At 45.9% G+C, this 24,373-nt stretch overlaps 1 protein-coding gene across 1 annotated transcript in view; it reads right to left on the minus strand.

Annotated features, from left to right (window-relative positions):
* LOC119461601 (glutamate receptor ionotropic, kainate 2) overlaps positions 1 to 24,373 on the minus strand; it is a 237,773-nt gene that overhangs the window by 49,257 nt on the left and 164,143 nt on the right. The window contains exons 5-7 of the mRNA XM_037722955.2: positions 14,623 to 14,676; positions 3,435 to 3,620; positions 1,387 to 1,545 (exon numbers count right to left, since the gene is read on the minus strand). Coding sequence (XP_037578883.1) covers positions 1,387 to 1,545; positions 3,435 to 3,620; positions 14,623 to 14,676 — 399 coding nt within the window. The remainder of the gene's footprint in view (positions 1 to 1,386; positions 1,546 to 3,434; positions 3,621 to 14,622; positions 14,677 to 24,373) is intronic.

Here is a 24,373-nt window from a genome sequence, read left to right on the forward strand (position 1 = left end):
CACGGAGGAGTGTTAGATATATAAGGCGCGTCTGTGTAGCTCTCTGCGAATGCGTTTGTGGCGCAATGGGTTAAACGCTCGGCGATCTATCGTCGCGGACCGAGAGGTCGTGGGTTCGATTTCCAAATTTTGCATGTTTGTGGAACTTTTTCTTCTGGTTTCTTTCTTTGTATTATGTTCTATGACGTATTTCCGTGACGGAAATACGTCAGTGAAGTCTTGGTGGACCCCGGCATAAAACACTTTCGTGTAAAAAAAAAAAAAACTCTCATTGGCCGTATGCTGTATGTGTGAGTGAAAGCGCGCGAGGGCAAGGGACGCACGCTTTCACGGGAGCGAACGCACGGCGGAGAGCAAATGCGACTTATGTGCGAGTGAACGCGCGAGGGCGAAGGACGCGCGCTTTAACGGGGAGCGAACGCACGGCGGAGAGCAAACGCGACTTCGCAACTGGAATGAGAGCGTTGGGCGACGAGGGCATCGAGGCACCCTAGACTACATGTGCGTGTGCGTGCTCGTTCTCCCACTGCGGCGCATGCGCGCAGCCCTGCCGGCCTCTGCCGCGGACTCTCTCTAGGCTCTTGCCCGCCTCTCCCCGAACAGTGCCAACAACGGCGTTTAGCCATTCCGTCACGTAGCCAGCGTTTTGACAGCGCTTGTGTGCGGTCACACAAACAACGCGCACAACTGTTGTCGACGGCGGCGGTGTTTTGCCCGCGTTCTCACCGAACGCGCGCTGTGTTGGTGACGTGTTTATGAAGAACGTGCCAACCTTTGCCGTACACCCTATGGCGGTGTACCGTAGCGACCATAAGGCCATGGTCCCTGTGGTCACTAAATAAATGAAAACGACACCATTTTTTAATAGTTCAAATAATTAATTACACCATCACATCTTAATAGTGATAATTGGAAATACATAATTCCCACCATAGTACAGCTTCGTTGGTCTTCCATCTTCACCCCAGTGGAAGAGCTGACAGTTTCTTTTAATATGGTTCCCTCCCATCTCATTCAATGCATGGTTGCAGAACCTGACGTAGCAGGTATCTGACATCATGTGTTGTAATATGAATTGGCGAATGGCATTGCTAAACCATATGGGACGTGCACAACTTCGTTTCCTGCCTTAATTAAGGGGAATATGAACACATGCGCATGCTATCATCTGTTATCTCAACAACGGCAAGCGCAGACCTCAAGCCTATAGGCAGGGCAGTCCGCTCGACACAGCACAAGGACATACCACTTCCATGAAATCTAAGCTCCCGCAGTAATCGCAAGGTGATTAAAGCGGCTGAAGTGACACAAATCATAATAAATGCCGATGAATCATTGAAGCAGCAGATGCCTTGCTGGTAAAATCTGTATAGGGAAAACACCCACCGCTTTGATCTGCGTGGCGAGGGAGAGACCGTAGGGCCAGGCAGCGCGGCCTGGCTCGCAGGTAGCGTCGTGCCTCGGCTCCAGGTTTCGGCTCCTGCTGAGCGTCTGCAGGCCACGGGCGAAAGACAGCACTGCGTCGTGGGCGAGGGCTGCGCCCGACTGCACGGAACAATGCAGTGAAGAGTGAGGTGGAGCCACCAATGCTCATTTCGTAGAGCATTACCCATAGCGTACTCATCGCGAAAACAGTACAATCGACGAGGACGCGCGAGACCACGACAGATGTGATCTCTCGCTCGTCTCGCAATTTTTGCCTGCGGCCCAACGTATAGCTTATTCTACGCTCAATTCGAGGCCCCCAAATTTAGATCTAAACACGGGAAGCACAACTCAGAGAATATAGTAGCGTTCTTATTAAGCTGCAGCGTGGTTTTAGTTGTGGCTAGCTCATAAAACCACTTATTCACTAATTCATAATTAATTACTATAGTAATAAGTTTTTCCTCCACAAAAAACGCTTAGTTCTTTTGTGTGCATGTGTGTGAAAATTATGTTCGCCGTGGCCTGAAAAAAACAAGTTTTCAGTTTGCTTTATATGAAATTGTGCTTGGCCCTTACAACTTAACCAAATAGCTCATGGGAATAGATTTCTGAGTAACGTATCAGAATGTGGAATAAATTGCGTTAAATTGAAGTAAGAGTAGCCAGTGGCGCTTCCCACTGCGAATGGCGTTCAGCATACGCCAGAAAGCATGTTGGCGTGTGTCAGTGCAAGTTTGCTCACACACGCGATAAAACATACACTGAAAACATTCGAAACAACATGTTTTCATTTGGCGACGATAACACTTTTCTCCACGTAAAAATAACCGAACCTGGGCCACAGGTATCTTGAAAATTGGTGAGCAATGCAACATTGTAGTCTTTAAAACTGGTCTATTTGAATTCACAGTAACAAGAAGGGTTCGCCCTGTGCTTTCATTTCGTGTCATTTCCACCCAATTCGTGCATTATTCAACTCCTTCTTTGGCTGCAAGTGTCACACAGTCTCATTACCACATGTAATTCAGAGCTGCTATAACTGCGTCTCTTTTTGCTTCTCACAGCTTAGTGACAGTCAATGCAATAACTGTAGGACGCATCATAAGTGTGCCAGGTAGCTCTTAAAGATAGCATGCGTTCTGGTACCGTTTAAACAATGGTTATGGGCATGATAGCGCCAGTCCTTTTTTCAAAGCGAGAAAACTACGTAATCTAATGGCGGCATAGTGAAGCTGAGCAGAGTTCGTTATCTAGTAGGCTTCAGAAACGCTCTTGCCTCTGGTGCTACGGCAACACGCGTTAAGTGTTGTAGTCGAGAGCACTTATGCGGGTTCCGGGAGGCGCGCTCCGGCCGTGGTAATGCGTCCTTGCCACGTGGCATCTGTTTGTAGCGATTACGTCGCTATTTCACCGGAGCAGCAGACCGGGCTTTGTCCAACTTAAATTGAGTGCCCGCACATTTCGACGCCCTGCCCGAATCACCACGGATTTGTTAAATGTATTCGTGACTCCAGGTACCACAGCTAATGTTTTAGCAGAGAGCGACTGATCACAAATTTTTTTCTCTTTTGCCAAAGTGGCCTTTTTGCGACCATAGCTGTGTGATCAAGTTGGTCTTATGACCTCATTGATTCGCCTGTTTGAATGCGCCCTCAGGCTATTCAGCTGTATATCCTGTTAGAGATATCACAAAGTAACTTCAATTTCTCTCAGTCATGTTGAGGCTTTCCAATCAAAAGCATGGGTGAATTATCAGTTCGATTACATTTTAATATCTTCAACGCACTCTGAACGCAACTTCCTGTGGATTTTTGTTGATTGTGCCATGAAAATCTGAGCTCTAATAACTGTTTTGGCAAAATTAGATGTTAAAACTAAATGTGGCTGCCCAGCATTTCGCACGTGATGCTGCATTGTACCGTTATCAAACACGTCGGTTATCTTCTATTTTGTCAAAAGAAATCAACGTTTCACCTGACAGACCACACCTAGAATATGACACCCACCTTTACGCTGGAGAAGATCTGCCTAGCTCTTGGCGACAGAAGCTCCAACGAGTCCTCAACGCCGCTAATGGGCTTCGGTTCACGCTGCTCCAAGAGCGAAGGCAACTCTGCCGTAGTCACCATGCGAAAGCCGGTCACGTTGCAGCGTGAACTGTGGAAGGACCGCAGGTCGACTGTGTGCAGGTCCTGCAGTGGAGGAACGAGGAAATAAACCTGGGTTAACGCATGATCTGTCACCATACAGCCCTTATGAGAAAAGACGTCTGAGCTGAAGAGCGGACATGACCAGCTATAATCGCCGGGTACACGACAGGCGCCTCCCTGATTTTTTTTAAATGCTAGTGCAATCGGCGTGGCTAGGCAATGGGAGCCGTTGGTGCGCCTTAGTTCCGTGAGTTGCCGCGATGTGACGCTAACCAGTGGGTACAACTAAAGTCCCTATATAAGAAAAGTACCGCCATCTACACTTTCCTCCGCCGCCTCCTCTCCTAAAGCGCTTGCGAAAGCCAAGTCGACGGTGGCGCACCTAGAAAGTCCACGTTGAAGCTTTCAGGCCGGGCGCGCGCCGCCGCCGCCGCCAGCGACTGCGGCTGCGCAAAGGACTTTCAACATGGCTCTGAGGCGGAAAAAAGGAAAATATAAAGAAGTGAAAAGCGCGCGCTATCATCGTCCAATCGGAGATACAGGAGAGAGAGAAGCGGCGTTTTTCAAATGATGGCGGTAATTTTCTTATATAGGGACTTTAGGTACAACTGCTTGCGTCACGCATGCGTCTTAGCCACTGAGCGCGCGCCGCTGCCGTTCCGGTCACTTGCTCCGTGGTTCCGGAGGAGATGTGGTAGACGCTTCACGCGCCCCCCCTGTCAGGATTACTTCCACCGACTTCCGTCGTGAGGCGCCATCCAGAGGGTACTCTTCCTCACGATCAACCGTAAAGCAGGCGCGAAGACTAGCCGACGGGGGAGAGTAGGAAAGGGCGATCTAAAAGGGTGGAAGGCTAGCCGACGGGGGAAAGTAGGAAAGGGCGATCGGAAAGGGTGGTGAACGGTCGGATCAGCCGCATCTGGTTGGCATGGAAAAAAAGATGTTATATTTGATCTCTGTAGGCTACGCCGCGTACAGTGCTCAGCAATTAAAACGCGGTAGTCGAAGGGCATGGTCGCCAGCGCTTCTTGCACCGACTGTAAGCTCTGGGGACACCAAATTAATTCGTCGTGGTCTTGGTGTAAGAGTATATATCTTACACCGTGGTCGTAGTGTACAGTGAAAGCGAGAACATTTGTGACACACTGTGACTGCATTCGGTTCCCCGGCGATCACCTAGCGTTTGCCTGTGGTGCGAAAAAATTAAAAAAATTCAAAATCGCAAAAAAAAATACACGGCAGCAGCCACCCGCTCCGAGAATCGAGCTTCAATCGTTGAGCACTGTACGTACGTGTCTGATGCTGCTTTGCTATGGCCTAGTTGTTCAAACATTAATAAAAGAGCCGTTAATATGCATGAGCTTCGTGTCCCTTGTGAATCACCTCTCTTCGCCTCCTGGTGTAACGGCTCCGGAGCTTGGGCCCCGAAGGTGAACACTTTGATTTGTAGTCGTCAGTTTGCCGTCTTATCAGTGTATCAATCTTTCCATTATAGGGTATACTTTCCTTTCTCGCGCTTTCATATTCTGCTTGCGTCCGGCACATGACTGTTTGCTGTGCATCGACGGCGAACGCAGCCGCGTTCGCCGTCGAACACGCTGTCTGTGGCGGCGTGTTCACACACGCCGCCAGAGACGGCTCTCATCGCTCTAAGCTGTGGCAAATGTACCATGATTGAAGACTGGCATAGTTTAGAAGATATTACGAATGGTGAAGCATTGCAAAGATAAAAACAATTACAATTGACAGAGAACGGGAACTTACTCACACATGTGGAATCGGCGAAGCAGCTCAAGAAACAGAAAAAGAGAGACGTACGTCTCTTTCTTTTTGTCCATAATTCTTGAATTATTCGCCTGTTTACATTAATAAATACTCGACAATGTTAACGCGCACAGCAAAAAAAAATATCTGGAACATAACCACTGGAGTTCCCCGTCTTAGCTTGCCGCGGTGAGCTTTGTTCGCGTGGTTCATTTGCATCGCAATTTGTGCTCGTTTTCTGCTTCACGTAGTACCTGATGCTACGAATGTGATCTGCCTGGTACAAGTGACGACCCTTCTCAAAAGCAAACACACGAAAATGGGCGTTCCGGTACGTCAGCCCTTAAAACTCGCAGTGCGAAATCACTGGAAGCACCGAGCGCCTTCGTCCCGTCATCTGCTTCACATGCCAGTGCTTTGACAGCTGCCGTTCGCGGCGCTGTTCGCCAGCACGCCGCTGGCGAACAAGTGAACGTTGGGTGCATAATATTCACAAAAGAGACAAAGGCGCCCCAAAAAGATTCTGGAACCATATAAAAGCACTCGGAGCTCCAACTAGAAACTCGCAAACGGCTATAAGGGATGAAGACGGTAACATCTATGAAGGCGATGATGCGTTGCGGTACATCACAGACGTTATCAGGCATAACTTCGGTACGAGAAAAAGCGTAGTTCAGACAACAGATCCAGCAACAACAGAGAGGCTTGAGAGATCAAAATTCAGCATAGAAAGCTTTTATTGGAAAAAGGCAGCAGAAAATGTCCCTAACAACACGACAGCAGCACCCGATGAAATCCCAATACAGCTAATCAAAAACCTCGGTCCAAAAAGCAAGGCACTGCTGACTAATGCCATAGAGCAAGTGATTAGAACAAAGAATATTCCCGTTGGATGGCGTGAAAGCAAGATGAATCTCATCTACAAAGGCAAAGGAGATAAGGAAAAGACGAGCTCGTACAGGCCAGTTACAGTAACGTCGGTGATATATAGAATGGCAATGCAAGCCATAAAATTAGAACTGTCGAAGTGGGTGGAGGAAAACGGTGTATTGGGGGAACTACAGAATGGGTTCAGGCCAGGCAGACGCTTAGAAGACAATATGTTTGTACTAACTCAGTGCATAGAGATTTCAGTAGCTCAGAAAAGACCTTTATGGGTAGCATTTCTAGATATTAAAGGAGCTTATGACAACGTAGACAGGGAATTGTTGTGGGATATTCTTCAATACGAAGGTATAGATGACGATTTCGTGGAGCTGCTGAGGGAAATATATCGAGACAACCAAGTACAAGTGGCATGGGAAGGCCGAAAAGGAAATGAAATGGTGGGAATTCACCAAGGATTGAAGCAAGGATGCCCTCTCTCTGTCACCATTGTTGTTCACGCTTTACGTCAAGGGCATAGAAAGACGACTGGAAAACAGCGAATTAGGTTTTGATTTATCCTACATGCGTAATGGACAAATGGTGCAACAGAAGGTCCCTGGATTGATGTACGCAGACGACATTGTGCTACTAGCGGACCTATCTCTCTTCGCCACCCCTTGTATGGGAACTGCGAGCGGAGAGTGGCAAGGCTGTTCACTCGCTCCGCGACTGTGTTGGTTCTACCAATTCTCTGCCTCCTCTCCCCCCTCCTCTCTACCATTCTATCTAGCTTGCCTCTGGACCTTCACGTTAATAGAAAGGTAAGCGCTGCAATTTGTGCAATGCTTTTGCAGTGGGTTACGCATAATTATAGCTGTCAAGAGGCTAATGTGGGGACGCCCAAGGAGCTCCAGAGGGCATTGTGCACATTCTACGCGGTGCAAAGGTCCAAACGAGTTTCTCGCACGGCCCTTTTTTTCTGCCGCGTTCGTGCCCTTTATATACACGCTCCGAACCACCCCTCGACGAGGTGTGCCAGACAGCAGCAGCAGCAGCAGTCGCTTCGCTTTAATAAAGTGAGGAAGAAAGCTTATTTGTTACTCATTGTCACTGCGTAATGAGGATTTGCCTTTACCACTGGCATGAGTTCTTTTGTTAGACGCGAGGAACTCAATTTTATTCCTGATGGCATAAAGCGGTCAAGAAACCCCAAATATGCTCTTACTCTGCGCCATTCTTATCATGCATAATGCCAGCAATGAGTCGCAGGTTGGAATGAAATGAAATAAGGTAATGGTATTATCTGCTCATAATTTTTTATTGTGCTGAAGGCTCAATTTTTCGAGACATTGCAGATTTTAACGATTCTGTGACAGATATCTGTGGAAAAGTACGACCAGGCAATAAATTACTCAAAGTCGATTGTTTTAGGCTTAACTTGTAAGTTAACAGCACTGACAGCCGAGCTATGTGGACGTGATTCATCTTCGAATCGACTTTTCCAGCGTCAGAAACAACACGGATGTCAGAGAAGCACCCATCGCTGTCCGTGTGTGCCTCTCTGTCGTCCGTGTTGTTTCTTGCGCTGGAAAAGCCAATCAAAACCTGACTTGTAAGAGTGGATTGCAGTGTTGTCTCAATCAAAACCTTCTGGCGCTGCAGTTTTCCGACAGTTTTCCGACAGTGAAAGAAATCGCATTTTTTATCTTGGGTAAGTGACGGCACTTTTGTCGCTGCTATGGTGCTGCACCCTTTTATCTTCAGCATTTTAATGTCACGAAGGGTGTCGTTTAGATTGTTTTGGTAAACTGAACAGTCACTTAGAAGGCATTTCCAAAGGATAACATTTTATCACGAAAGCCTGTGGCTCCGAAGTTCAGAGGGAACACAACTTCAGAAACAAGATGATAAGAGAAGAATATAAGGAAGTAAATGCTCATGTTCCGCACTACCTGCTATTTCTCGGTTCGTTTTTTTTTACACTTCTATCATCTTCCTAGATAAAACAAAGTGAAAAATGGCTAAGTATAAATAATTGTGCCCCTTAGTGTAACTTTACTTCTCCATTACCCTCACCTTTGTTTCAACAGGACGCACGCTCATTTTTCACACAAGAAATTTTGCGATGACCTTCGGAAAATACCAGAAACACACTCGGCGGAACTTTTATCGGCAAAACTATTGCACGCTCCGGAAAAAGATCCATAACTTGTATATGCAAGTGCACGGTCTGCCATCAAGTTAGCGTTTTTGAGCACCATGCAGGAGAGAGATAAGTTTTATCTTTTTCTTTCAACTACGTTCAAGAGTGTGACGCTGAAAGAGTGGTTTCTGGTCGATAAGAGTGATGTGCTTACAAGTAAAATGGAGTATTTGACCAGTTCAATATGAAGCTGAGAGCAATGAGAGGCATGATAAAACTTTAAACAGTGCTTAACCACCGCAAACACATTCGCCCGGAATATGCTGACACTTATGCTCACATTACGTTAATGATATTAGGACCTTTATTTCAGAATGAATCCAGTTTTTCCCACCAAGAACGGTCGCAGTGGGGTAGTAGCAGCGCTCATTTATTTTAAGCTTAGACACCTTATGAATTCAGCGCAAGTGCCGTGGGAATAAATCATACCGATAGTCTCATCCCTTCACGACTTCGCTTCCTGCTTGTGGTTCTTTTATTGTTTAATCTATCTTGTAAGGTATCCAACACATGGAACGCACTGGACAAATTTTATTAACTCTGTTGTTTGGCGGCTTCGGTGGTATAACGCGCAAAAACAGCAAGCCCATTTTAATTGAATCGCATGAAAATGCAGTAACATTTACCCTGAACAGGCTAGATTGTTTCAGGATTTACGGGAACATGTACAACGGCCCACGTTCTCACGTGTCTGTCTGCAAATTAAGGAAGCCAGCTCTTCTAATGAACGTTTTCTCTCATCTAATCTATTCCAATAGACTGTGGTCATGGCAGCAGAAGCAATAAGTAGTGAGGCATCGAGAATGTACTGGGGCTATTTTAAGAAATTTTAGGATCTCCAGTTGGCTTTAACTAAAGGACCGTGAAATAACCTTACACAATACACCCAAAATTTCAGTGTGCACAGCAGGGTTGCAAAATTAAAATTACTCCCCATGGTGGCGTAGCGGCTTGCGAGGCTAAGCCCTATGGTAATCAAATCCCAGCATTGAAGAAGTTCATCTTCAGTGGACATGTCGCCAGCTTGGGTCAAGGAGTATGTGCCACTGTGCGTGCGGCAAGCGAGGGAACAATTCTCAGCGTTCTCGCAGGTGCCGGCGCGCCACGCGAAGGCCACGCGCGGACTTCTCGGCGGAGCCACCAGATGGTGTGGCGTGTCTAGAAAGATGCGCGAGAGAGGAGCTGCATTGCCGCATGACGCGTTTCTCAGCGTTCGCACGCACCGGCGAGCCATGCTTTTCGAATGCGACGCGGAGACTTTGCGTCAGCACTGCTAGATTATCCCCGAGTGTTCTTGCGGAAGCGCGAAAGGCGAGTCCCACTGCCGTACATGGCTCATAAAAAACTCGTTTCGGCGGTGTCAATACGTTCTGTCGCAATGTCGATTCAATGCTAAACGCATTACCCTCGACAGTCGTCGTGAGATGTGTTCTCTCGATTTATAGATTGGGTAATTCATTGAGTAATAATTTGCTCGATGAGTAGGACAAGGACACAGGAATACACGGATGGAGTGGTTGTTTTCCTAACATTACTTGATTGATTCATGGGGCTTAACGTCCCAAGGCAACGCAGAGAGAGAGAAAGCTCTTTATTGAAAAAAAAGGAGAGTGATTAGCCAGCGCATTGTCGCGTACACGCTACTCTACTGGGAATGGGAAACTGGAGAAGAACGGCCCTAGAATAAGGTAGGCAGAAGATAAAAAAAGGTAAAAAATTAAGTGCAGGTCTTGTTAATGCAAAATAACATAAAATGCCAGTATAGTGAGACGGCTTGTGGGGTTTATAGTTCAGAGATCAAACCTATTGATTCAATATTAAAAACATGAAGTCCGTGGCTTTGCGCTCTTTTGATGGACAATGGGAGCTGTGCGGCACGTATAGTATTCTAGGTCTCCGGAATAATTTACACCACGCGGGGTTCTATATACCCCATGCCTAAGTCAAAGTAAACGAGCGTTTTACAGCGAAGCATGTTTCTGCGGACCTTGTGCCATCGTTCGTTCACTACAACCCATGTGACCTAGCGGGAGAGGAGAGGAAACGAAGAGCTCAACCATGTGAGAATGCTGTGAGAGGGTCAGATGAAAAGATGCGATCGCGCCATCCAATACTCGCGTTGGAGGGGGAGAGCGTGAGGCATGTAAACCAATGGCAGTGTACGAAAAATGCAGCCAGTTCCACGAAGTGAAATCTGTCGAAACAGCGGAGCTGTGGTCGTTCTGTTTCTGCGATTGTCGTATATGTTTCTGCTGAGTGCCGCTCGCGCCGAGCGGCGTCCATCGTGCGAAGAGCGCGCGGCGCAAACACCTCGTAGTAATCCACGGCGCCCCTCCTCCTCCTCCTCCCCGGCGCACCCTCCGATTGGCCGATTCCTTTCCTCCCGGCGAGCGAGTCACCTGACCTCTCCGGCTCTGCTCCTGCGTGACGGCGCACGCTCAACTAAGAACAACTCCGCTGTTAAAAAGTAGGTCAACCGAGGAGTGTGGTGTGAGAGGAGTTCACGTTAGCGATGGTTGTATATACGGAGCTTTGGTCAAGGACTGTTGTCTGGGAACGTCGTAGAAAAGCGTGAGGAACGCGCTAGGAACGCCGTCGCCCATGGTCCCATCCCTCGCAAGTAGCGCTGTTGACAATTTCGCTGTTAGACCACCTTCACGGAGTGGAAGAGCGGCGATTTTTTTTTTATTACTGGCGTCATCAAATTACAGCCGGCACAGCCGGAAATCAAACCCGCTACCTTATGCTGAGCAGCAAATTGTCACAGTCACTGCACCACCCTAGCGGCAGACCTGTGTCCTTGGCCTCTCGTGTTACGCTACACTACATCCGACTTTAATTTGATTGACCAAACGCTGAAAAATCTCATGATATGCAACCCCGAGATTTGTTCACCTGACGTTGTGACGAGCGGATCCCACTAGGCAGAAATATTGATACGACCGACGTTGTAACCGTGGAATATCACAGGATAATCAGGTCTTCCAACCACGTAATCAATTTTCACATGAGTAATCCAAGGAGACGCCCTAGGGTCTAACATGACTCTAAATGTACGTACTTCTGTGTTATTCGTGTGAATCTACAATTATCTTGGACGAAGCGAGGACAGACAATATGTGTATCAGTGATTTAAGCAGAAACACCAACTGTAATCTGTGGTTCAAGCGAGTATGAAATCACAAGTGAGGTGAATCACAAGTGAAACGAAGTCACTTCTGTGCCAAAGTGAATGTTTTCTCGTGCACAGTCAAGCATTCGACCATTTCAAATGCAATATAAGCTCACTTAGTAGCAGACACAACGTTTGTAAGCATGCTATGAGCGATATAATGAAAGCGTAGCACTCACATGAAGGATAAAAAGAGGGCACGTCGGGGAAACAAATCTGAGGAAGATAAAAACTACACTATCGTTTTCTGTACCCTTTCCACTTATCACGCTGATTGTCGGTTATATATGACTGCACGTCTCCGCTGACCTCTCATTACAGAGCATATTTGATGTACATCCGTGCACATTCAGGCGGTACAAGATGGAAACATTCCCCGTTATGCCAGCGGTGGCCGCAACAGGCCTGTTATGAAACGGGAGGAGCCTCCACGTGGTTCCCACAAAAGGCGAAGCCTCTGCTTGTTCGTTTTCTTTTATTGTGTTTGTCTTTGTCATGCCGAATCCTCTTATTTTTGTTTGCTCTTCAGCTCAAAACTGAGTGCATCCCGAAAGGCAACAGGAGCAAGTCCCAGCGCTGCGAAGCCGGAATGTAAACACCGAGGATGGCAGGCATGCAGCGCCTGTCAGCACGGAGGCTGTGAGAATAATTAGAACGTGTCACGCACGTGTCAGCGAGAGAGAGATTGCGGCAGGGTTAGCCGGGTTTTTTGCCGGTCACGCAGGAACGAACGAGGGATTTTCAGGCACGTCAGGAGAGCCTCGTAACAGCACCATCACATAAATAAAATAGCGCCGTCATAGCGATCATTGACCCTTTAAGCGAGAAATACAATAAATTATGCAGGTGCACTTATATATCTGCGCTAAGTCTGCACGTTCGGCTTGTTGGTGCCTCATGCTAAAGCCCTCAGGTGTAACGAAGCCGACACACGACTAAAGGACGACGCAGAACACACAGTGCCGTGTGTGTGTATTCAGTGCCCTTCATTTCTGCTGTGTCGGGTGTCACACCTAAGTCCTTTAGCGTAATTGCACAACAGTAATGGCAGTCGGACTAGATGCAGTCGCCCTAAATGTATTGAAGTGCTATCTATGAATAAGAATGAGATTAACAGGGCTTCATTGCATATGGCCAGGAATCAAAGTGGCCGGATATTATGGAATAATAGTTGACCTAATCAAGCACTGTGGAGTACAGTGTTGAAAAACTTCCTACCTGTTACGGCATTACCTCATTTCAAATGTTTCAGAAAGGTATTCATATTCTGATATGATATCAATTAATAGGACAGGAGACGGTCGAGCATTTTCATGTTTAGAGACTGAATAGTTGACTTGTGTATTGTAAAAATGATTAACTATAAGGGAGGTATGAATATTAAGATTAAGACGGTAGGTCTAAATATGCTCGGTGAATCAGCTGGCTTTATAAATGCGCATTTAGCAATTCCTCATGTTCACCTTAACATTACGTTGTTAACGTGCCTGTAGAATATAGGTAGCCTCTAAATGTGGTCACCATATATTTACATAAGGCACTCAATACAACAGAGATACCAGCTGTGATGGAGGTGTTGCGTAATCAAGAAGCATAGGAAGTATACGTAACTATGTTAGAAAATGTCTGCAGGAATTCCACATCCATCATTGTACGTCGTAAAAGAAGGTACCGATTACGAAAGAAGTCAGGCAGGGAAATTGGATCTATTTAGTGTAGTTTACAAGATGCATGGAAAACAGTAATGAATACGTTGGATCTCAAAAAGTAAGGTCTCAAAATTAACGGAAACTATCTTCGTAATATGACGTCAAAGATCACATTTTCCTGAGCAGTACCTTTGCAGATGACTTACTATAGTGCTTCCGCATGTGGACCGTCAGCATTCGTCAAATAGGTCTCATGAATAGTATTTGAAGCCGAAAGTAACATAGTACCCTGGAAAGGGAGCAGGTGTTGGTTTTTGTAATTAGGCTATGTATGCTGTGAAGAAATACGTTCATCTAGTCCAATCAGCAACAGGTGAACAGCTTTATGGAATAAGTATTTTCAGATAAATGTAAAAGGGTTGCAGCACAAAGCGCAATCATTGCCGACTCATGCACGGCAGCTTACCGATATCGCTGAAAATAAGAACGTATAACGAGCGATTCTGTAAGTGTGTACGTGTGCAGGGGTCGTAGATAAGACACGCCTAATTAGGACTGCGCGACGAGCAATGGTACGAAGTATGATAAGCAGAACATAAGGGGGCAGGAAGATTAGGCTTGTATTTTGGAACAGTACGTGGGTCAGTGACCTTCTACTCTATTTTGAAGAGCAGTTTGGGAGGTCGTGTATTGCGCATAGCATGTAGCTGGTAGTTAAATAGAGAAGAAGCCAGGTCAAAATAATTGTTTTCCAGAGCTATAGGCAATTAGGTACATTGACAGGAATAGAACACGATAGGCGTACCATGCAGTTGGATGATGCAATACAGAGAAAATTGGGGCTTACTGCGAGATATTCTCGTTCAGGAGTGGAGATACATTGGTGTATGATAACGACTTGTTCTGAGTTGCTATTTCAGCCGTGAGCTGTAAGATTTCGCTGCACCTGGTGTTCAGTGTTTAGGTGTTCAGCGCACCTGGTGTTCAGTCTGTGAGTTCATACAGCTTTCTGGTGTTCAGTGTGGAAACGTTTGTTTTTCTTGCAGAAGAAATGTCGATGAGTAACTGAAGTCAATCTCATTTGGCAAGGGACTTCAGTTGAATAGGCTGGCCAGACACATAAAGCTAATATGGTCATTTGTATGCGGTTGGTATTCGAATGTAAAAATATAAATGTGGGCGAATACGGCAGAAATCAAAATAATTCTCTTAGCAAAATTGTTTAAAGTAAAGCACACAAGAGTGTCTTAAACTCTTTGCAACATCAGCATCTAAGTATTGGGCCTATAAGAAGATCAAGTTTCGGTAACTTACCTGCCCACCCTAACTAATTCTAACCCTGGTTCCAGCTACAGTGTATAGTAAAAGTGAGAGAAAAAGGGTACTCACCAAGGATGTCGTAATGTAGCTGTGGTATTCTGTTAGCATTCCCACGTCTTGAGCCTGCAGGTACAGAAGCATCAATGTAAACAACAGCACAAGCATTTCAAACACAGCGATCAAGGCTGTATATCTCCCAAAATTAACGCAAGCATCGCATACACTGCCTTGTAGTACACAATATTACAATACGCATGAAATGTTCAAAAAACAAATATGTAGAGAGTTGTCATTTCGTTTGGCTTACGAAATATTAAAAAAAATTTAACAGCAGAACTGTTCAAGCCGACCGTCAGTCCGTAACGCGTTAACAGAACATGTGGGCCGATCCTGGCGTTTGTACAGAAAGGAAGTAGCTAAGTCTAGCCCTGTGAAGTAGCTAAGTCTAGGTAAGCATGGTTGGGACTACATAAGCTTAATCAGTCATCGATAGCCAATTGATAAATAATCGATCAATAATTAATAAATTCCGGAAAAGGCTGGGGATGACTTGGTAGTGCTTAGCCTACCTAGCCCAAATACGTGACCAATACCTTGGGATAGCCAATCAATAGGCAATCAATAGGTAATCGATAATCGACAAATAATTAATAAATTCCGGGAAATGCTGGAGATGGCTTGGTAGTGCTTAGCCTAGCCCAATACGTGGCCAATACCTTGCGATTGCCAATCAATAGCTAATCGATCAATAATCAATAAATTCCAGAAAACGCTGCAGATGACATGGTAGTGCTTAGCCTAGCCCAAAAGCCAGGACTAGCCAGGTGCCCATCAGCTCCGTTGTCTCTTTAGCATTGCGCCTCCAGTGCAAGCTACGCTATTTTTTAGCGAATATATTGGTTCTGACTTGAAACATATCGGTGTTTGAACCCGCAAGATTTTTTAAGTAATTTTTTTATGTTCAAAAGAACATCCACAGAGGATTTCATGGGAGCCGGAACACCACCTTTAGGCTAGAACGAAACCCCGATTAGCACAACCCTTTCTGCATTATTATGCAGTTTCTACGTTGTATGTAGCATTCTGGTGTCAGCAAAGTAACAAAAATTTGGGAGCTCGAGAAGCTGAGTGCTTTGGCCATATTCTAAGCCCCCTGCTGTACATCTTCTGAGTGCATTGGAAAACGTTTGCTTTTCGGCTATTCGTTTGTTTGTTAAAAATGTGATGTTATAATGAATGTGACCCGGCGAACTCCCAGTGACTTCAATTGTGAATTAGACAGCAGCACTGTAAATTCGATCTTGAAAAACAAAAGAATACATAGTTTTCTAGCTACCTTGCTTGGAACATGGCTCGCTTAGTTCTACTGGACGCATGCGTGCAAGGGTTCGCCGCGTGAAGAAAAAACAAAAGCTGGAGCCGACCCGAATCCTTGACTTAGGTGTCTGGTATAGTGGCACTCACAGGTTGGCGTTCGTGTGCCCTGGTATACTCCTTTGGTTAACTTTGTTTTTTCATTGTGTTAACTTTGAGTTAATGGTACGACAGAGACACAGCCATGGCGAACGCGACGAGCGAACCGAACTCGAAGGAGCGAGTGAACGAACGTCTTTCCCCTACCAAGCATAGAGGAGCAACTGATGACGTAGCTCAGTGCGCGCCTTTACATGCGGGCAAGGGAGCAAAGGAGGGCGAGGAGGGAGCGGCGCGTAGCCTCTTAACGAGCGGCGCGCGCAGTGTAACTTACGCGCCCCTCCATGTAAGAGCATGTAACGAGCGCGCGCAACAGCTGCACGCGAGCGAGCGCATGCGCATGGGAGCAGTGGAGACAGGGTAGGGGAAGAGGAGTATGTGACGTTGCCCTCCGCTTCGCAAGACAGGTGTTCACTCTATGTGAGACAGACGTTGCCCCCCCCCCCCCCTCTTGCTAGAAATTAGCCCGTAAATTACTATGTCCCCTTTCTGTGTGTGACGTCACTGACGTCACTTCCGGTTGTGCATGACACAGCAAACTTGGGCTAACTTGTATTAATGTGGCTGGTATCTAACCTGTAAGATTCTGTCATTCGGTGTGCGGAAATTATAGATTTCTAATTATTTTCTAATGAGACCTGTCACTTAACTAACTCAATTTGTAACTAAACGTACGCTCTGATGTCATATCTATCAACAACATTAAGTAGAACCACCTATTTCGTACAGTTTTTGTTTTTAATGATTTATTTTGATTTTAGAAACATGTTTTGAATTTCTCACAAACCGGAAGTCGGTGGCCCACTGGAAGTCGCTGCTTAAGAAACAAAGAGTGTCCCATTAAAGAGCTACGGAGATGCCTCCAATAACTTGAGATGCATTGCGTATCGAACGGCTGCAGTGAAGCGCCAAACCCTTGGTCCTTTACGAGAAGACTAGAAGCATCGGCATCGTCTTTCAGGAAGTTGTTTTTTTACTTGTGCCTTATACTAACGTTGCCATGGCCAGCATGGTGGCTGCAACGGTGTTTACCTTTCATGCCTCGGTGACAGGCGCGCGTAGATGAACGAAAAAGTTTCCGCACCTAATCGAGATGCCGCAGACCGATAGCTCTGTTCTCCCGGCGCTCCTCTAGCATTTGTTTACGTTCACTATAGGATGTGAGCAACAGCACAAAATCGCGCAGCAGCGTTGCTTGGTGATAGGTAAAAGGGAAAGGTGAGCAGCTTTTCATGTGCAGAGGCGCTTCTTCGCGACATCGTGGAGAGAAATATCAGCGTGATGTCTCAGTGTTTTTATTTTTGCATCATCTGCGCTTTCCATAACCTCAACTGCCACAGCATTCATGAAGCGTAAGGACCGAGTGGATGTGCGCCAGATGTTAGTCTGATATCGTGTTTTTGCACCGATGAAACAAGGCTCCGCATGTTTTATCCCAAACTCCCAGAGATAGGAGAAAAGGCTGAGATATTACCAATTTATATTTTCTTGTTTGATACCATTTATTTACAATACACCGACAGAGGGTGGCTCTCTTTGCGAGAAATGCAATGAGTAGCTCACGAATTGACGAACGCTTTCCCAGGGCTTGTAAGCTAGTATCCTGGCATTCAATTTACAGTGAGGCTCTAGACGACTAAAAGCGCTCAGAAACCTTGTATGCCAGTTTTTACGTCTTCACGTAAAAAGCAGACAAAGTATGAAGTACAAGGACACACAGGTTCGAAAGAAGCGTCGCGTGGAACAGGAGGGTATGCGCAACGTAGCGAAATGTGATGCAGACCGCGAATGTACGCTGGATCGAAGACTTGAGGCACTGCGACGACGCGTGGCGGCCTTAGAAAGACGACGAACCTCGTGAGCACTACTACCAGAAGCGAGAAGCGGAACAACAACGCCTGGCGGCCATGGAGACGAGGAGCGTCGTGAGCACCACGACCAGAAGCGACGAGGAGAACAATAATTATCGGCAGTCAAAGCAACCACGATTGAAAGCTTCAATTGCATTGATTCCCAAAGTGCGTGGGATCCGCATGCCTTCTGAGGACTTGAGAGCCATGGTATGGGTGAAGTATGCAGAAAGTTTGAAGTGTGCAGGTTTATTATTTGCATTGAAAATATATATTGAATGGTCGCCTTATTTAATTTCTCATGCCTTATGTAAGACATTGATTTGTTTTTCCCCCGTCTGCCGAAGGAGGCACGGTGTTTATAGTTTGTTGAAATAGGAAGAATGTTGTGAGTGACGAAAGATAAAAATGTTGCAGTTTCGCCCGAAAGGCGAAGCATCAATTGCGATAGCAAATTAGTAGAGAGCTATGAGGAGTAGGGATAGTAGTTTTATTGGCTACATAAACATGACATATTTGCTTACTAACTGAATTAACAAGAATGGTGTCAGTGCGCACAAGCAAACATGAATAGAACACACTCGCTGACCGCAGACAACCACTGTCAAAACGCTGGCAGCAAGCGCAGCCGCCGCAGCGAGCGAAGGTTCGTGCGGTCTATCGCTTCAACGGAAACTCAGCGGCGAATGTACAGCGCATACAAAGGCCCGAGCCATGTGGAGATCGCTTGCAAGATACGGTGCGCGCGTCACACCGTCAGCCCGTACCGGCACGCATTTGTCGGCAGAGTAGAACCCCCCCCCCCCTCTCGCGCTGCCTTCCCGCTTTGCTCCTTTCGCGGGGAAGATTGCGTCGCCAGTTCCCCTTGCGCCCGGTTGCAAGATACGCATTTTGTGCCGCAGCACAGCGACGCCCCCCCCCCCCCCTTCCCTCCCATACCCCCATGGCCTATCGCGCGACGGAAGTCGCGTTTGCTCTCCGCCGTGTGTTCGCTCTGCGTGATCGCGCGCGTCCCCCGGGCGCCTTCTCTCGGACATACGGCGCGCGGCGACGATCTTATCGCCCTTGGACCTTATACGGAACCTCACGGCGATGGCGACGCCCAGGGCAGAAATCCGCTTGAAGTGTCCATATAATTGCTATCGCAATGAAATGTTTAATTTGTGTAGGGTAGTTACAGCCCCTTGTAGAAGTTACTCATTCCATTTTTCCAGAGTGTCATACTGTCGTTATTCATAATGTTTTCAAGACTGCTAAGGCAACCCGCCGTGGTTGCTCAGTGGCTATGGTGTTGGGCTGCTCAGCACGAGGTCGCGGGATCGAATCCCGGCCACGGCGGCCGCATTTCGATGGAGGCGAAATGCGAAAACACCCGTGTACTTAGATTTAGGTGCATGTGAAAGAACCCGAGGTGGTCCAAATTTCCGGAGTCCCCCACTGCGGCGTGCCTCATAATGAGATCGTGGTTTTGGCACGTAAAACCCCATAATTTAATTTTAACTGCTAAGGCAACTGCACATACTAACATCAAATCCAGTAAAAGTATACAAAATATTAGGTGTACGCGTGCCGACGTTTTGACGTTCTTGGCCTAAATAGAATGAAATAACTAATAAATCCTCATTTTCCCGCTAATTTCATGTGGTATGCTAGGTTCATAGTTGGTTTCTGTGGTGTAGTCGGTGGACAAGAGAATGAATCTTGTTTCTCTTTAGTGAAATTCAGAGGTAAAGTGTAGGTAAAATGTAGGGAATGTTCTAAGTGTGTGGCTTAAATGTTGGTTTTGGAATAAATTATGAATGCAAGAGCTCCGGAACTGTTATTAGTGTACTTTACGAATGGCACAAAATATAGACAGCTACCCTGGAATAACTACAACCGCCAGGGAAGTCGAATTTCGCGAACATGACGGAAACGCTGTGGACATCGGTGCGAAGTTAAATGCGTGTTAATCAAATACATCTTTTGCAAAAAAAATCTTTACACAAGTGTTCGAAAGCGCGTCGCGATCTTTATATTTGGAGGAAATCGGAGGAATTCTAAGTTCAATCACAAGGTTTTAAACGAACCAGTAATATACTGGCCACGTTTCAGTCTGTGATTTTAGTACAGGCAACTGAAACTTGCTGCAACAACTCTAATTGACAGCTTCGCTGGATATTGAATTCTGATTCTGTACAGTCACTGAAAGCTGCAGTCTTTTTTGGTTTGGTTGGGTTAAAAGAAAACAAATCGTCAACTTACGCGTCCTCTTTGTGTACAAGCGTCTGCGAAGAAACAAAAAAGTCAATAAAGCAAAATAAGATAATTATTATAGGTTCTTGGCGGCTATACGGTGGACTGCGGGATTCGATGTGAGCAATATATAGAGGAAGACATGCAGAAGGCACGAGTAATTGAAGTAACCGCAAACGCTTCTCAAGAAGGCTACGAATTCGAAGAATGGTTTAATGAATCACTGCGATAGCCCTGACCATGTTAGATATCTTTAGCTAGATAATTTTACCCACCTATTCTGCTTCTTTTACCGAAAACGCTCTCAATCATAATCGATCGAGAAATCGCGAAGGCAATGGCATTTTTCATACATGTGGACTAGCACTACCTCTCTTCCGATTTTTGTCACCCGAGAATCCGTAAACGTTGTGATTGTCACGTCAGCGAGAAATAGCGAGATCATCGTGGCGACCACATTTCGATGGGCGAGGAAATACAAAAGATGGGCGTGAATCTTGCATGCGTGCATGTGAATGAAATACAGGTGGTATAAATGAATCCGAAGTGCCCCCCCCCCTTACGAAGTGCCTCGCCATCAAATCGTGCTAATGGCACGTTATACACCATAATTTTAATAATTTTTATATGCTACGTAAAAGGGAAATGGGAAGAACAGTGTGTAAACGAGCGCTTTTGGTTGCACTCTTTTTGAATTGCCTTTTAGATTTTTTTTTCATTTTACTTAGGTGTTTTCTTAATGCTTCGTAACCGTGAGTAATATATAGCCGAAGGATATTTTACACTTTTCTCAGTGCTTCACATTGACTTTGTGACGCATGTAGCAAGCAAACAAATAAGGAAATGGCAATGCGCAGTTGCATTCTCGAGATGCCATTTGAAAGTCAGCGCCACGCCCGCATACCAGAACTGGTTTTCAAGTGTAAATAGACCGTATAAAAGAGAAAGCCCACATAGCTAGAATCCTAGTTTGACGACAAGGCCGAGAGTGCAGATTTATGTGCTGCTTTCATTTATTGTAATGCAATATTTGCTTGCTTCTGCCTTTGAGACTCGTCATCGTTTTGTGGGAAGGCGACATCTGCTAATGGCACTGCTCGAATCTCGGTGCCAGGACCATACCAGCCCATTTTTTTCTAGCTTCGCTGTCTCTGGCGTGTTCGTGTTTTCTTTTAACTTTTTTTTCCTAACTTCGCGAAGTTTTATTGCTGAGTTTGTATTTGTCGTTGTACTTTTCAGCGCTCTGCTGGCTCTCGAAAGCACTCGGGAAGAAAAACTAAATAAATAAAATAAACACAAGAACAGCAAACCTGCCTGCTGAACTAGCAGCCTGTACAAAGATTCTTGTTCCCGCATTCCAGAAACTAGGCGGCCAAGCTGTCACCCCGTACTTGTTTTCGGGAAGCTTTCAAAGATCTGAGGTAAAACGGTGTAACGAAATTCTTTTGTCTTTTGCCCGTCAGCTGTCTCACTGTCTTGCTATATGTTGTTGTGCGCAGACAGCCACCAGTCAAAACTTGAACGTGTGTTTTCTCTTGAGACTACCGACTGACCCTGCGCGTGTTATTCTTCAATAAACAGCCTAACATCAGATTTTGAAGGTGCGCGTGAAGCTTGCTTTGAATATCTGATACTTTTGACAGTGGCGAGGCTGTGTGCATGCCATCAATATTTAAGGCTGTGCCATTGCGGAAAATAAAATGCATCCATGTTGTGCAACGAAAGCAGCAACAGCAGCCTTTCTGTCACGATTTCTGTAGTGTTATTCTAATCTGTGAGCATTACTGTATATAATTGTATATGGATGCACTAGCTCAAAAAGAAAAAAAAACGAAAAAAAAAACGAATTCTTGCCGTTTTATTCACAGGTTATTGCATGCGGCGACCAACAAATTAAGTGTCAGATTATTCAACCGACAAGTGTTTCCCTTGTATACACGATAGAAAAAACGTCACGTAATCCGCACCTGCAACATAAATTTCGCACGCTTTTTGAGCAACATAAAATAAATCACCACGCTCACAATGGAACTGCACTCAAATGAGAACGCGTAATATCACGCATCATGTCGGCCCACCCATCTGTACAACTCTCAGCATTTACCGGCACCCTCACTCTCGTAAACTTGGTAAAAAAGCGTTTCAGGAAACCAACTTAACTAACTTGGTGAATAGCGTGTCGGAAAGCAGCCACTCACTTTAGCAGCCTGTGAAACGTAAACAAACAAAGGCGCCGCGCAAACATTTGCAGTGTTGCCTTACACGCGAAGCGTCATAGTTTGAGAAGTGCGCCAGCCTTTGCAAAAAGACAGGAGGAACGTTGAAGACAGTGAACGGTCACACTTTCCTAGACTTACCTACTCAAGTTCAGAACGCTTTCGAGAGCTTCTCGCGTGATACTCCAATTATCCTTCTTTTTTTGTCTTTTTGCCAGATTTCGCTCAAGTTTGCAGCAGTTTAACTACTGGCGTGGAGTCGAACGAGGACAGAAAGCATATGCGTTGCAAGTGTCTGACAGCCCCATTTTTCACCCTTGCGCAGAATGCTGACAGCACGTAATATGGTTTAAAAACGAATTATTCGAAACTTTAGTTGAGAGCTTTGTAAAACGCAGGGGCTCGGCAGACCTTACTTAAAAAAAAACATTTGCATCCTTTGAGACTATATATAAATATATTGCCCCTAAACAATTACCCTCATATGTTTTACTTGCGTTTGCTTTCTTGAAAACATTGCGCTTGCTACTTTCCTGTCAAGACTGCTATGCCTAGCTGAAAATGCGCATGTCATCTGTAACTTTAATGTACTAGGCGCGCAACATTAAACCAAGGAAACGCACCCAAGATAAACGACGATTATTTTTAGGGCCAAGATAAGCTCCGAAGGGGATAAGTTTACCTAAAATGTTCCCAACAAAGCTTATCGCCTTTTTAGTGTTATCACTTAGCCGCCTTGGGACGAAGGAGGTCGTACCCGCAACAATAACATCCAAGCTGTGGATTTCGCAATTATTACAGCCACCCTGTGGGCAATGCGCTGCCAATTACAACCATAAGGTTGTTTTAGTGCCTCTAACTAACAACCTGACACATGTTGAAAGTGATGTTTTTCATGCATAAACGCCGATATCGAGTGGAAAATTAACAACCTTAAAGCCTTGAAAGAGTCAAATATTTCGCGAATGTGATTACAAAATCTATGCCCTTAAGGCAGAACAAAAAAGAAACAGATAAACATACCTGAGATAAAGGCCGGCATTTTGTAGCGATGTGTTAAGCTTTATTCTATACTAGTCTTATCATCCACCGCTCACGGCCGGCTGATCCCGTTGATAACGCGAGCGGACCGTCGCTCTGACCACAGACCAAGCGCGAAAAGCGCGAAAAGGCATTAGCATCGGAAAGGCATCGCTACAAAATACCGGCCAAGGTTTACCTCTCTACCTCTCCTGTCTTTGAATGTTTCGTCTGACTGATTATTTACCTAAAGAACAAAATCAAAGACAAAAATATTTTGCGAGAAAATTCGCATTTAGGCACGAACACGACTGTTCTCATATTAATCACGACTATAGCTATCACCAAATTATAATGGGATGGCAACAAAATCCACGTAGAAGACTAAAGTGCCGCAAGTTCCACTCCACTTCACAAAGTGTAAGTAAAAGATGCCTAATTGTTACTTATAGCCTGAATTGTTATTTATAGCATGAGGCTGAAGGCGAGAAGAATTTCTCCCGCCCCACCTGCGACTCTTTGGCAGAGCTGCAGATAGCCTTCAAGAGCCCATCAGCGGCTTAACCTCACGCGACTCACGCCCTGCAACTGTACCGACGCTTAATCAGTGATTGTGACTGATCACAATTATTTGCTAAGCCCCATGTTTCCTGGACCAGCGACTAGCAGAGGCCACAAGGTAGAACAGAAGCCGGATCGTTTCGTACAAGCTTCTGGATATTTGTTCCGGTCCCGCTGAACTCTAGAAGCTAGAGCCGGCAGCGAGACAGCCTCGCTTCTACGCTCAGCACTCCTCAAGCCTCGAAGCCAGGGCCCGCCGCCTGATAGCCTTGCTTCTTCCACGCAGCGCCACGCCAGACTTCAAAAAAAAAAACTCTTGCCTTTTTCTTTCTCTTCTTCTCCTCCCACCTGAGCAACCCGTGTGAATCCGTGATAGGCTGTTGGCCTAAGTGCCACACCCTGCTAGTATAAGCGCCGAACCCCACCGCTCTTTCTCTCACTTTAGATCCACTAGCTGTCCACCGC

This window comes from Dermacentor silvarum, chromosome 8, assembly GCF_013339745.2.
Source record: "Dermacentor silvarum isolate Dsil-2018 chromosome 8, BIME_Dsil_1.4, whole genome shotgun sequence".
Lineage (NCBI taxonomy): Eukaryota > Metazoa > Arthropoda > Arachnida > Ixodida > Ixodidae > Dermacentor > Dermacentor silvarum.